Raw genomic sequence first — 14,416 nt, 5'->3', positions numbered from 1 at the left:
GAAGCTCAGACATGGGTTAATTCAAAGGAACACGAATTTGCCCAGGGCCACACACCACCCAGACTTGACCTTGACCATATATGCTGCCTCCAGCTGAGAAATCTGGGAAAACTTGATGGAAAAAAGGAATTAAGTGCATGACATATGGGTTTAATAGTGTGATCTCCTTATCTGTCTTTGTCTTGATGTAGTTTGAGATTTATTTTCAGTGTAGGGCAGAACAGGTAGTACACAGGTCATGATGGGGCTGGCTTCCAGACAGCGCTTCTCTAGGGAGGGACCACTTGTAAGGTATATTGAGCAGCACTTCTGCAAGCACAGGGACAGAAAGACCTCTGTGGTCATATGAGCAGGAGAGCAGGGTGTTGTAACTGGTGTTACAGGTCCTCCCCACTGTGTTCCTTTCCTCATGAAGTGATGAAGGAATTTTACTTTTCCTGTAGCATATTGATAAAGTATTCAAACATAAGGAACTGCAACAACAGCTTGTGGACGCCAAACTTCAGCAAACAACACAGCTGATAAAAGAAGCTGATGAAAAGCATCAGAGAGAGAGAGAGTTCGTAAGTTCTATTTCTTAAAAAAAGTTATTGCCAAAATTGTAACCAAAGCCATTTAAAACATTTAAACTTAACATTGCATTTAATGTTGTACTTAGGCCATGCCAGTTGTTTTTTTTCCCTCTAGAAATTTTATTTTCTTCTTTATTTTTATTTTTGTGTGTTTGTATATGTGGTTACTGCAGTTCTAACCCAAGGCCTCATGCATGCTGGGCAAGCGCTATACCACTGAGGCACATCTCCAGCCCTTTTTTTGTTTTTATTTTTCGAACCAGGGTCTCACTAAGTTGTTGAGGTTGGCCTCCAACTTGCAATTCTCTTGCCTCAGCCTTTGGAGTAGGTGGGATTACAAGCATCAATCACTGTACATGACTTTATTTTTACTTTTACACCAAAAATATACTAGAGAGATCAGACCAAGTTATCGGAAAGACCTGCATGTGTTTGATTTTTCTGTACTTAAAATATTTATTTCATTTCTTATCAGGTTCAAGAATTGTGGTAATGTTTTTGCACATTAAATTTCATATTATTGAAATCAAACAAGTCTTCTGTATACAGTCACATTTTGTTTTTAAATAAGCAGTTTGAAACTGGAGAAACCATTTGTTTACTTACTCAGAGGAAAATTTTTTATAAGATTTTAGTAGAATTCTCTATACCCTAATCACTTGGCATTATTCTGAGTGGATGCTCACTTTATTGTGGCCTGTCAGTATTTATGAGTACGGTGGCATTTCATTGGGTATATATTGATCATATGCAAATTCAATGAAATGTGCTTATACAAAAAAGTAATATAAGTAAGGAATGATCATAGTAATGTGAACTGGTCATCCAGCATTTACTCAAGCAGCCCAGGCCTCAAGGTAAGTGTGTTATGAAGACATTTCTCCAATGGCCCTCATGACGTCAATACAGAATGCTGAGCATGAGTCTAGGGTTTACAGATACGTTTTTAACATGGCTTGGTTTTTTCCACATTAACTGACAGTGGTATGTCCAATGCTGAGTTGAAGAAATATTTATGATTCCCAAAGTTGGCATGTAAATTTTGCACATATTGCAGGTATGTACTGTCTGGTTGATTCACTAGGACTTTTCAAGGCTTCTTTGGACTGACATTTTATTTCATGGACTGCATTTCACAACTGAGTATTGTATAACTTCACTATATAATTGTCTTGAAAACTCAAGTATAGAAGTGAAAGGTCCTGTTTTTCCCTCCCCTGTATATTAAAAATATGCTCAGAAATCAGGTCTCAGATTTTGTGGTTGTGCTCCACACTCTTTATCAGGTCTCATCTGGCCTCTTGGAAGCAAAGGGGCTTTCCCAGTCATGAGAATGACGTTGAGACACCTCGTTGTGTTTTCTCCTAATGCTAGACACGTAATTATTTTCACCTAAAATACAGTTTAACCGGGAGTCTTGTAAATCTTTTCAGGTCTCCAGGGTACTTTTTCTACTCATGCAGTAAAAGGTTATTCCTATACCCTAAAGTGTTAACAGGTAGAACGAATGGAGACATAGGTAAATTACAACTGATCAAACACAGTGTTCCTTGTTGATTTGTGCTAATACAGTGAGAACAGGATGAGGCCTGACATTTGACATTTGTAGTTATGTGTGTAATTACTATTAGTGTTTTGCCAGAATGTTTCTGTTTTCTAGTTATTAAAAGAAGCAACAGAATCAAGGCACAAATATGAACAAATGAAACAGCAAGAAGTACAACTGAAACAGCAGGTAACTTGACAGCAGGGGAGAGAGTTTAAGAAAAATCTATGGGTTGTTTGCTACATACCTTGAATCTCTTCTAAGGTAGTTTGCTTGTTCCTAGCCCAAGCTACCAAAACTCAGGAAGAGATCACATGTCCTTGGTAGTTTCCTCCTCAGGGTTACCAGCTCATCCCAGTTTACTAAGAACTTGCCTGGTTTTAGTCCTGAAAATTCCATGTTCCACTTGCCTCCCTACCTATACCCACTGTCTCAGGTCAACTGGGATGGTTGGCCACCCTATCTTGTGTCCCCTTTCCAAGATTCCAGATACTTGTCTCCCTTTCTGAGTCTGCTCCCGTGTGTATCATTCTAATTTTCCACTAAAGGAACATTGATAAATCTCCAGATTTTACTTTTTTTGTACCAGGTTGAATTATATGAAATTGCAGACCTACAAAATGGCAATTTTATATAGTTTAATCTCGTCTCTAGAATTTTGTGCAATGAGCACACGTGCTGTTTTACAAACCATTCACGACCACATAGTTCCACTCCCAGGTAGTCTTGTGGTGGTGTTTTTAATCAGGGCCCTTCCTCCTTTTCAGTCCAGATCCTGTAAATGTGTCCTATTGTCATCTCTGGTTGTCTTGTGGCATCAGAGTAGCAGGTGCCACCACCTTACTCCAAGAAGAGGTACAAGGAACACTTTTGTGTCTTCATAAATTAGGTACATCTGTAATTCACCCCTTTTCAGTTAACTGTATTACATTCTGTTGAAGAAAGTGTTGTTTATTATATAGATTTCTTTGATGTAACACTCTAGTTCTAAAATACACTGAACATTAAGACTGGGATAAATCTCCATGACCATCTCCTTTAGGCACTATTTTTAACTATTATTAACTTCCTGTAAAGCTAACTTTTGGGAGGTGGTGTCAGGGATTGAACCCAGGGGTGCTTAACCACTGAGCTACATTCCTAGACCTTTTTCATTTCTTATTTTGAGGCAGAGTCTTACCAAACTGTTTAGGGCCTCACTAAGTTGCTGAGGTTAGCCTCAAACTTGGCATTCCTCCTGCTTCAGCCTCCTGAGTTGCTAGGATTACAGACATGGGTCACTGCACCCATCAAGCTAACATATCTTAAGAGTAAAAATTCAAGAGGTGTCAGATACAAGTCTTTGGAATGTTTCCTTCTCAGTTATGATCATGCCAGAATGCTGCAAGGAGATTGGAACCCCTTACTTACCAACCCTGTCCTTTGAGTTGTCCATGTAAATTGAGCCAAGAATTAATGTAGAGAAAAGGTATGGCCCCCGAAGATGTTCTTGAATTTGGGAGTCAGAGATAATGATGGGGTCATCTGAGGGCCCCTTCACTAAGGCCATAGGCCAGCTCTGAATTTTTTGTAGTCACCAGTGTAGCTTTTGTTGTCTGTGATCTGTGCCACCAAGTCCTCTTTCTCAATTGTTACTTTCTTTTGCCATCCTTTTTTTTTTTGCTACCTAAATGTAGCTGTCCTTCCCAAGTCTGTCTATCTGTTCTTACCATGTCATCTCTCAGCATTTGTTGATGATGCTCAGTCTTGTTGCTATGCTCTGGCCCACTGTTTTGTAATTCAGCCATGTAAGTCCAGGTGTGATGGTAGTTGCCATTTATTCACTGCTCACTGTTCACCAGCACTGGACTCTCAGATGGAACAGTCATTACCTGGATGTTCCACTTTAAATAATGGACCACACTAAAACTGCTTCTAATCTCCTTCAAGAGCTAGAACTGCTCCCTAGCGTGAGCACTACTGGTATTTCTGACTCCACGTGTCAGTGTTTGCTTCCTCTCCCTCTGCTCCTAAATCTTGCTCGTTCTCCAGTTCCTTCTGCATTTCTGTTCCTGTTCTTCCTCTCCTCCTGGCCCATGGACATGCCTTTTTGCAGACATGGTTTGCCTATCTTCCTTTTGTTGCTTTAGCGGTACTGGAACCAAGTTTTCAGCCTGCTGCTGCCTCCCACATACAGCAGCTCCTACTTCCAAGTGCTTCCATGTGGCCCACCCCACCCCGTAACTGTGGGAGGGCTGGGTTCCATCATACTCCACTCCCTGCCCCTCACATCCTGTGAGGTGGTACTCTTTAGTATTCTTAATGAAGTGCTGCTTATGTGCTTTCTTGGCCTCTGATGAACTTCTTGATTCCCCTGCTTAGTGTATTTTGTGATCTCCATCAAGACACTATTCCTCTGGGTCTTTTTCTGGAAATAATGCAGTGACATTAGGTAGTCTCTGGAGCATTCCCTCCTAGCCTAAAGTAAGTCCTTCAGCGCACCCTTGAAGCCTCACCCAGGCCTCCTCCACATGAAGCTTTCCTTCTCTTTCTGACCTTTACTGGGTACCTTTCCCTCCCATTGCTCTGAATGCCTGTTCTAGGAGGAGAAAAAGGTGACTGCATTTTATATTCTGCTTGCTTCCTTGCTTTTTCTCTGCTTGAACACAAATTCTTTGAAGGTAGGAGTTAAAGAGAAAAATTGGTGTTTCAGTCTTGGGTTTTCTCTTAACTGTACTGCTGAATTCTTTCTTGCCAACCAAACCAATTCTTGGACTTCTCTTGCATTTTCCTGCGTGCATTCATTAGAAAGATCCTTGAGAGCAAGCTACGAACTATGAAGGTGGTATTCTAAAAGAACACTCTTCCCAAGAATGGTTTTCAAATGTCAGGAGGAGATGGTTCATAAAGCATTACAGGTCTATGAATTTATAGCTATACCACATCCTTCAGGTTTCATTATCATCAATGGAATGGAACTAGTAAATTTTTCTGTATTTGAAACATATTATAATAATGACAACACAATTTCTTGAGTTTTAATGCATTTCTGAGAGTTGTTAGAGCTTTAGCTATCTATCTGGTATCCAAGGACTGGGTGAGTATTTGTTCATTTCTAACAAGTAACTTGACATTTAACTACATATTGTTTTGGAAGTTTGGGGATTTGAACTGTTTACCTAGAATCATATTTACCTGGTTTTATTTTTTTTCTGTAGCTTTCTCTTTATATGGATAAGTTTGAAGAATTCCAGACTACTATGGCAAAAAGCAATGAACTGTTTACAACCTTCAGACAAGAAATGGAAAAGGTATTTGTATATTTTTAGTAGACTGTTATATCAAAGGCAGTTAATTTATATAAACTCTTTGAAGCATGAATACTACTTGGGTGGGTTTATGTTATTATGGTACTCTCTTCATTTTATCTTTCCTGATTTTCCAGTGGCATATTTGGTCATTTTGCACTCAATGGTACCCCAAGAAGCTAATGATTTCTCCACTCTTGGAATTCTTTGTTACAATGAATTCGTCTATTAAATACAATTTGTCACTAGAAATAAGGTGGGGGTCTTTTTTTTTATCACTTCAGAGGATCACTCCCCAGGCCTTGTACAAAGTTCTGTCCTTAGAAATTATTTAAGATATCTGTATGCCCAGAAGAGAAATTATGTATTTTGGTTTGTTGAGAATACACACACACAAATTAGTGTTTCTGTTCTTTTAAGCTTGTCTTTCGAATCTTAATTCTTTCTCTAACCAAACCAATTCTTTGGCTTCTTTTGCATTTTCCTGCCTGCATTAAGAGATCCTTGATGTCAAGCTAAGGATAACCATATATATCCATATATATTCCTCCATTCTCATTTTACTTGGCAAGTTCCCCTTAAATTGGGAGGGTTTTTTGTTGTTTTTCTTTTTTAAAGAAGGGTCTTGCCATTTTGCCCAGGCTGGCTTTGAATTCCTGAACTCAAACAGTCCTACTGCCTTGGCCTCCTGAGTAGCTGGGGCTACAGGTGCACATTTCCATACTTGGTTAAATTTGGGGAGTTTTAGTTTTATTTTTTTGTTTTTGTGGTGCTATGGATTGAACCCAGGGCCTTGTGCATGCTAGGCAAATGCTGTACCACTGAGTTATGTCTTCAACCCGTAAATTGGGGAATTTTTAAAAAATGTTGTTTAGAAGTGCAGTGATACCTGGCACTTTCTAAGTATTCAGTAGATGCTAGGTCTATTATTTGATCTTACACAGGGGTTGAGTGTGGGTGCTCTGGCCTAATGCTTACATCATGTAATGTGTAACTGTGGACAAGTTTACCCTTTGCCTTTAGATTCTTTCACTTTTAAAAAATGGCTAAAGAAATAGGCCTACCCTTCATAAAATAGAATATTTCAGACAGTGGATGGCATTAACATGTGCTCAATAACCCTGAGCTGAACGGTGCTCACATTACCATCTTGAGATATTTTTAGACCTAGTAATCTGGAGAATTCCATGAGCAGATGAGTTCTGCCTGCCAGTCCTTTCAGTTGATGCTCTAATCGAGGCAGACCTGTCAGGCACAGTCCAAGTATTATTTGGGCTCCAGCATGTGCTTACTCTTGAGGTGTAACAGAGTTAAAGATAGGGACTCCTTAAATTTGCTATCATCCTGGAGAATACTCTGGAATTGTTAGTGGCTATAGGGAATCCTGTGAGTCAGTGCTTAACCCAGATCTTCCATGAGCTCTTTCCATGGCCTTTGTCCCAGTTTGCCTTGTGTTACTGTTTTGTGGGTCATGACCTAAGGCATAGCACATTGGCTCTGTCTTATCCTTGTTTCCCTTAACAGCGCCTGGCTTAGTGCCCTTAGTTGGATCTGAGCTGGTGTGTAGTCAGTAATAGGTAAAGGAATATTGAGATGTGGCTGATTGACAGAAAAAGATCAGTTTCATTCTCTATTTCTGAAAATCAAGTTCTTTTAGCAGAGGTTTAAGAACATTCCTCTAATATTTGGACCTACTTTATCTTCAGCAAAGTCTGAGGTAAAACAGTATTGTGAGTTGTGAGGATGACCAGAGTGTAAGGCTGGACTATTTTTTTCCCCACTGGAATCTTATCTAAATGGTGCTGACTATAGTTCTGAACTGATAGGAGATTGGATGTTCTGGTATAGCACCAATTCTTAAATCTTTTGTGGGGCTGAAAGTCTGTCTTTCCAAGAATCTCAAGAATTGATTTAAAGGGCAGGAACCTCACGAACATGGACTCCCCCCACCACCCCCCACCACCCACACACATCTTGGGGAATAAGAAGTCATGTCTCTTGCTATCCTGAGGTGGATTGGAAGCTGTACTCAACTGAGAGTTCAAAGCATGGTCCCCAACAGCTTCCTCAGTTTACTGCTGTCTCTGAAATTTAGGGGATTAAATTTGTTTTTCTCTTATGAAACCCCCACTTTGTTTCCATCTTAAGAGCTTCTGAGGTCAGCTCTGCTACTGACAGCTATTTCTATAAAGGCACACACAGCTGTCTGCTGGGCAAGGCAGATGCAGTGATGGGGGAGGGAGTGACATTAAAACATTTCTTGTGTAACAAGTAGAGATAAGAAATGGAATTTAGAATTTAAATTTGGAATTGTGTTGATTCACAGATGACAAAGAAAATTAAAAAACTGGAAAAAGAAACAATAATATGGCGTACCAAATGGGAAAACAATAATAAAGCACTTCTGCAAATGGCTGAAGAGGTGAGATGGTTTCCTACAACTAAGGTGGTTTTTTTTTTTATTTTTTATTTTTGGTACTAGGGATGATTCAACCCAGAGGCACTTAACCAGAGCCAAATCCCCAGCCCTTTTTTATATTTTATTTGGAGACAGGGTCTCCCTGAGTTGCTTAGGGCCTTTCTCAGTTGCTGAGGCTGGCTTTGAACTCGGGATCCTCCTGCCTCAGCCTCTCAAGCTGCTGGGATTACAGGTGTGACCACAGCACCCGGCGACTAAAGTATATTCTTCAACATAGGAACTCATTAAGTTCAGGCGTCTATCAGGGCAAGAGACATATGTGATGTCTTTCCTGACGGGGGACAGATATAGGGCTCTGAGAGAGATTGAGCTTCTTACCAACCAGTTAATTTGCCCAGTCTTGTGTTAGCTGCTAAGTGTCTAGATTTTGCTTTCTTCTATAGCATTGATTTCTTAAACTTGAGTCTGCACAAATCCCTGCTATAAAATCAGGATTGCTAGAACCCAGCCAGAGACCCTGTCCCACTAGGTCTGGGATGGGCCAGGACACCTGTTTTTCTAACAAGCATCCAGGCAATGCTGATGCCAGTCCAGGGACTAGGCCCTTCACCTTGGGAAGCCATAGGACTTCCAGCGAGATCCTGCAAGCAAAACACCAAGCGCCTCTTTCTGCCTTGATGTAGTTTTCAGAAAAGCAACAAAGTACTTTTTGCCAGTTTTATAAGGTAACATGTATTGTTTGCAATCACTAAATTTCACATTTTAGAAACTTGACTAATATAAAACATTTCACAAGAAATAGGACATCAGCACATGTATACAAGTCTTATATGAGACATTTTGTTTTTAATTAGACTAGTTTTCTGCTAGTCTTTGTGATGTCAGGAATTTCTTTAACAGTTCACAATACAAAATGTTTTAGAAAGTAGATTGTCTATTTTAAAGAAGTGTGTCAGAGAGGGACTCTGTCATCTTAGAACAGTATTGCTAAGTATCATTCATATACTTAGATGTGTATGCAGTGAAGGTAGCTAGCTAGAATCTCAGAAAGTACCTGAAGAAACTGAACATGTTCAATAGGTGATAAAATAGGTAGTTTACAGTGTGGCTCACAGCTCATTTTTTGGGGGGGTGTGTATACAAAATCCTAATTTGTATTTAAAGAGGTTATGGAAATTTCATCTTTCTTACAGAAAACTGTCCGTGACAAAGAGTACAAGGCCTTTCAAATAAAACTGGAACGCTTAGAGAAGCTGTGTAGGGCTCTTCAGACGGAAAGGAATGAGCTGAATGAGAAAGTGGAGGTCCTGAAAGAGCAGGTCTCTGTCAGAGCTGCAGACGGGGACTTGGTGCCACCTGTGCTGCAGCCCTGCACCACCCTCGATCCTCACCAGAAGCTGAACACTTCCTCAAGAGCCCCGGGAGGACACCTGGAAGCCGAGGCCAAGGCGGCAGATGAGAGAAGTGCTGCACAAAAGCCCTCTTCCCCAGGCTCTGCTCCAGGCATTGAGTCTGTTGACTAAAGTGAAGTGTGATTACTGTATTGAGAGATATATTTTGTGTATAACTTTCTCTGTTAGTAGTAACTATTGGTTTTGTGGTGAAAATTTTCTTACTTTTTCTACCATATCTGTATTTTCTTAGAACTACTGGACTTATGTGGTACAGGAGGCTGCTTAGCAGTTTTGAATAGTTTTATTCTATAAATTTCCCTCAGCTGTGTTGCACATCTGCCTCATTTTCCCCCCTTCATTGGAATGCATGTGTTATTGCCTTGTCCTTTCTCTTCCCTGCTTCTTGCACAGAATTTTTCTAATTAAAATTTCACTCAAGACGGGGCCAACCATTACAAAGGAACTCTGTTTGGATAATGGTTCCTTGATGTGAAAACTATTAATTTAAACATCTTGGCCCCCATTAATGCTACTAAAAAAATATCAAGATGATTAGTTTTGTCTAATAGCCCATTTAAATGCCAAGTAAAAAAATAAATCACTAGTGTTGGGTCAGAAATAAGTATAGCATACTTGATTCAAATTAGCTTTTTGATAATATTTATATCATTTGACAAACTGAGATGGCCACAAGCCTTTACTTCTAGGTTTTGGCAGAATATGTACATAAAGATGTCATTTGTGAACAAAGTAGAATATGTAGGCAAAGCATCGGACAAACAGGTTTAATGTATATGTGACTAAAAAGTCATATTGCTTTGATTTCAGGGTAGAACCCACACATGGAATTTGGACCACTTGGTGCTCACTGTAGAGCAAGGTGGTTTCTATTCGATTTGGGATTTAGGTACATATTCTCCACTTCTTCAGAAAGCCCATTAATTTAAAAACTGCTGGTCACATTTGCAGGCCCTTATCAATCTAAGATAAGGAGGCTGAATTAACGTGGTCCTTTCACTAGGCACAAGTTCATTCATTACCTTCTGGCTATGTAAAGGTTGGTGTTCAGTTTTATAGGTATCCCACCAGCAAAGCACTCTAGGTATTTTTAAAAGGCAATTTAAGCTATGGACAGCAGTAACTAAAACCATTTCTATTTCTAAACACACTGGAACCAGCATTTTTACCTTGGGAAAACTTGGCAGAGTGTTACATAGTCAGGATTGTAACTTATGCTTTCCCTCATTTCTTGTTCCTTTGTTTGTTACTGTCATTTTTTTTCCCAAAGAAAAAAACACAGTATTAAGGTCTCTACACTTGGAATGGGGGAAAATTTGAAATTAAGCACATAACTTTTGCTTTAGTTCTTTAACTTCCCTTTGTTTTCTTCAATGTTGAATGTGGTTCAGTTATGCAAATGACTAATCAGGCTGCACTGATGCAAGTCTTGACTGGTATAATTTGCATTGAAATACTTTATGAAATAAAAAAGGTTCTACTAGAACTGATGTTAGCACATTCCACTGACACTTGTTAAACTGCTTACTGGACTGAATAAACTCCGTTTTGTCCAGTTAAAAGGGTTTTCTCTTTGTTAAGTTTTACTTGTAAAGTCCTGTCACATTCATGGTCTAAACTGGGTTGAGAGAATTGAAAATTGTCCAACAGATAGGAAACAGTGCCTGGAGTAGAGGATTATATCTAAGCTTCTACCATCAGTTATGCTAATCAAGGGGCCATATAGTGGAAGAAATCCACCAAGTAGGTCATCTAATTACTCTGTCAAAATGAGTTGGAAGTACAAATAACACCCTCCAACAGCCTCTTATAAATAACCCCCTTCAGCTACTAAATAAAATACTGGACTCATTCCCCTCCCCCCAGGGGAAATGAAGACATATATCAGAACTATAATATAATCTATCTTAAAATTAGTACTAATGATCGCATTTCACAAGAACTCCGCTGGATGTACAGCTCTTAACATTTTATCAAGCCATGTGTGTAGCTCACCACGTTTTTTTGTGGTGGTTGTCCTGTGTGGAAGACTGTAAATCTTGGACCTGTTGCATATCTTCAAGGGCTTTATAAAGCAATGTGATTAACAGTACTTGGCCTGCTGCTTTTGGCTTACACATATTTTTAGCTAGATGCTATCATTATGTTAAAAGGATATAGATTCTGTCTGGGATGCATTCAGAATCTTTCCCTTACCCTGTGAATAAACAAACAAATGGGGCCCTCTGAGGACACCCTCCCCTAAAGTGATCACCTCACCAGCCCAGTGTTGTGGCTTTGTAGCACGCCCTGTATCTATCATATTCTAGAACACTGTAATGCTACTAGGCTGGCCCAGAAAAGGTTTTAAATGTTGATTCACAATTGCATTTGTTGCACCACCATGGAATCTTGATGTATATTATTTATAGTGGCAGTAGACCCCAACGTGTAGCGGAAACTTGGGTCTTGGATAATGGACCATTTCATCCTCAGACTTGTAGAAGTACATTTCTTGGTCTTGAGACCAGTATTTTAGTTATGTATGCAACTGCCTTTATCACACCTGGTTATCACAATTCAATTCTCAGGTGTTGCAGAAAAATCTACCTCTTTCAGACTGTAGATGGAAATAACTGTGAAAAAATGATGCAGATATCTTCTAGTTTGTGCTAAACACACTGCTTTATTTTTACAGCCCACGTCTTTCATGAGGATACGAATTGTTAAGAGGCAGTCTTGTTTTGCTTTTCAAAGACATTTTGTAGAGATTTTTCACTAATGTGAATCTGATTTTATCTACTCGATTCTGTATAGATTAAGTAAATATGTATGATAAATTTAACAGCTTCTGTGTATTTTGTTACCCATATGGCATTCATTCTATAGAACACACCAAAGGTATGATTTTACCCATTTCTACTCAAGAAGGGGATATGTGCATACACACAAACCCACCCCCAGCTTCTAAAAGAACAACACAATTTTTATTTTAAAACTTTATTTCTGCAAAGCCAATCAAGAAGTGTTGGAAGGAAAAAGTGTAAAAGTTATCCTTGCATATTCAGGAACAGCAAGCACTTAGTTTGAGAAAATGAGGACTTAAAACAGTTGAATCAAAGGCAGTACCCTGCTACTTGTATTTTAAAACAATGGTGATATTCTTTCTTAAGCAACATTCTTTTCTTCCCTAACAGCTACAATATGATACAGTACGCAACAGCTCACTTGAAAGTGCTAGAATCAGAATCAGAGGGTAAAGAACGCCATAAGCCATCCACTTACATTTTCTACTATACAATGCCTTTTTGGCGCTTGATAAATCAAGCATTCATGTAGCATTACATTCAACAGAAACATGTCTCATACTTTGGGTTTAAGATCCTTGTCCCTCCAGTTCCGATGTTGTGACATCTGACTCTTCATCATTGTAAATATTTTCAGCCTGGGGATAACAATCAAATAAATTCACAGGTAAAACTCCCCAAGGGTTTCACAAAATCATCTAAAAATATAACTTAATCTGTCAATCCCAATTTTAGGATCCACTATCAATATGTTTCAGTGTTGGAAATGAAATGATAAATTCTTATAGTATTTGTTGATTAGTTCCATTTTTGCATTTTTCCAAAGACTTTGATAAGGAAACTGTCTGCTAGTATGTAATTCCATATACAACACCCCTAGCCACCCATGTAGTATTTGGTCATTGTTCATGAAAGGTGTGCTGTGAAAGCACATTTAAGCATCACTTATGAGTGATGGCCCTGATGTTTTATGAAAGGCTTAGTTAACAACTCAGCACCTTAGAAATGGCAAAACATTTAATACTCAGAGAGCTTGTTATCATTTGAACACTTCAACATTTTCCTGATATCCTTTATGCCTATCACACAGCACAGACACTGCAGATAGCAGCGATGTCAAGACCCCAGTGGACAGAGTGCAGCAATAATGCAAAGCAGCAGATGCTGTATGTGTCTGCATCTGTTTATACAGACATGCACAGATTTCTCCTGACCTGAAAGGTGCTACAGATAGCAGACAAAATACCACTATGGTACCAAGATTATTGTTAAAGCAGAAGTTCTTCAAACTGTTTCCTTTCCATGAGCACTTAGTACAATATGCACCTGAATACATTAAGTATTCCTATTTCATTATATCACTAGGAAAAAATAAGCATTTTAGCTCACCATTTGCCATATCTGCATGATATTGTCCTCGGACACTGAGCAAATGACCCAAGGTTCATTGGGGTTCCAACTGAAGTCCGAAATCTTGGCAGTGTGTCCTCCATGAATGAACTGTTAATAAGAAAGTGTTGTGGTTTCATACCTTATCATTTTGATCCTAATACTTGGATTTTAATTTAAAATAGTTTTTAAAGCATCAGTCTTTCACTGGGGATGTAGCTCAATGGTGGAGAGCTTGCCTAGCATGCACAAGGTCCTGGGATCAATCACCAATACCAGTGTACAACAACAAGAAAAATAAAACCAAAAAGAACACCAGCCTTGAAATTTGGAGGGGCACTGACCCACAGTGTAGAGTTGGGAGTACAGGCTTTGGAAGCTATATTTTGCATATCTAAGTTGTAGACAGGATGCTTCACCTGTATGTTCTTTGGCCTATGTCCCCTAAGAACATTTTTCTATGTTACAACAATGCCATTTCCATACCAAATACAATGAACATAAATCCAGCATTTAGAATTAGGTGATGCAAATTAAGGTGGGCGGGGATTGTGGCTCATTGGTAGAGCACTCTTGTAGCATGAAAGGCACTGGGTTCAATCCTCAGCACCATAAAAACATAAAATGAAGTTACTGTGTCCATCTACAACTAAAAAAAATAAAGTACCTAAGGTAATATATTTCCAGTGTGCCAGGTCACATACTCTTTCCTATACTAGCCTACCTGAAGAGTCTCCTGATTCTTCTCCGGCTCCGTCTGTCTCCCTTCTCCTTTACTAAAATAAAGGCACAGCTCTTACCCCTCTCAATCTTCCCAAGGCACACTGGGCCAAAAGGGAGAAACTCTTGGCACTCTGCAACTCCAGAGTCCCTTGTAAGGTCCAAACTATGACAGCTTTGCTACAAAATGCTGAAGGGGGGTCTTATTTCCTGTAAGAGATAACCTCATGGAAAAGCAATGTGCCTTTTATTATCTCTGAAACAAGATTCAAAGGAACCAGTTCT

At 39.3% G+C, this 14,416-nt stretch overlaps 2 protein-coding genes across 3 annotated transcripts in view; one reads left to right on the top strand and one right to left on the bottom strand.

Annotated features, from left to right (window-relative positions):
• Positions 1 to 12,598, top strand: part of TXLNG (taxilin gamma) — a 51,280-nt gene extending 38,682 nt beyond the window's left edge. Inside the window, exons 6-10 of the mRNA XM_079123198.1 lie at positions 444 to 563; positions 2,233 to 2,307; positions 5,316 to 5,408; positions 7,732 to 7,827; positions 9,018 to 12,598. Of these exons, the coding sequence (XP_078979324.1) occupies positions 444 to 563; positions 2,233 to 2,307; positions 5,316 to 5,408; positions 7,732 to 7,827; positions 9,018 to 9,347 (714 nt within the window). The 3' untranslated portion in view covers positions 9,348 to 12,598. The remainder of the gene's footprint in view (positions 1 to 443; positions 564 to 2,232; positions 2,308 to 5,315; positions 5,409 to 7,731; positions 7,828 to 9,017) is intronic.
• RBBP7 (RB binding protein 7, chromatin remodeling factor) overlaps positions 12,200 to 14,416 on the bottom strand; it is a 25,798-nt gene continuing 23,581 nt past the window's right edge. For both annotated transcript variants that reach the window (XM_079123229.1, XM_079123228.1), the window contains exons 11-12: positions 13,412 to 13,522; positions 12,200 to 12,660 (exon numbers count right to left, since the gene is read on the bottom strand). In XM_079123229.1, the coding sequence (XP_078979355.1) occupies positions 12,592 to 12,660; positions 13,412 to 13,522 (180 nt within the window). In that variant the 3' untranslated portion in view covers positions 12,200 to 12,591. The remainder of the gene's footprint in view (positions 12,661 to 13,411; positions 13,523 to 14,416) is intronic.

The sequence above is a fragment of the Sciurus vulgaris genome (assembly GCF_902686455.1).
Source record: "Sciurus vulgaris genome assembly, chromosome: X".
Lineage (NCBI taxonomy): Eukaryota > Metazoa > Chordata > Mammalia > Rodentia > Sciuridae > Sciurus > Sciurus vulgaris.
This window is presented reverse-complemented; position numbering and strand designations above follow the sequence as displayed.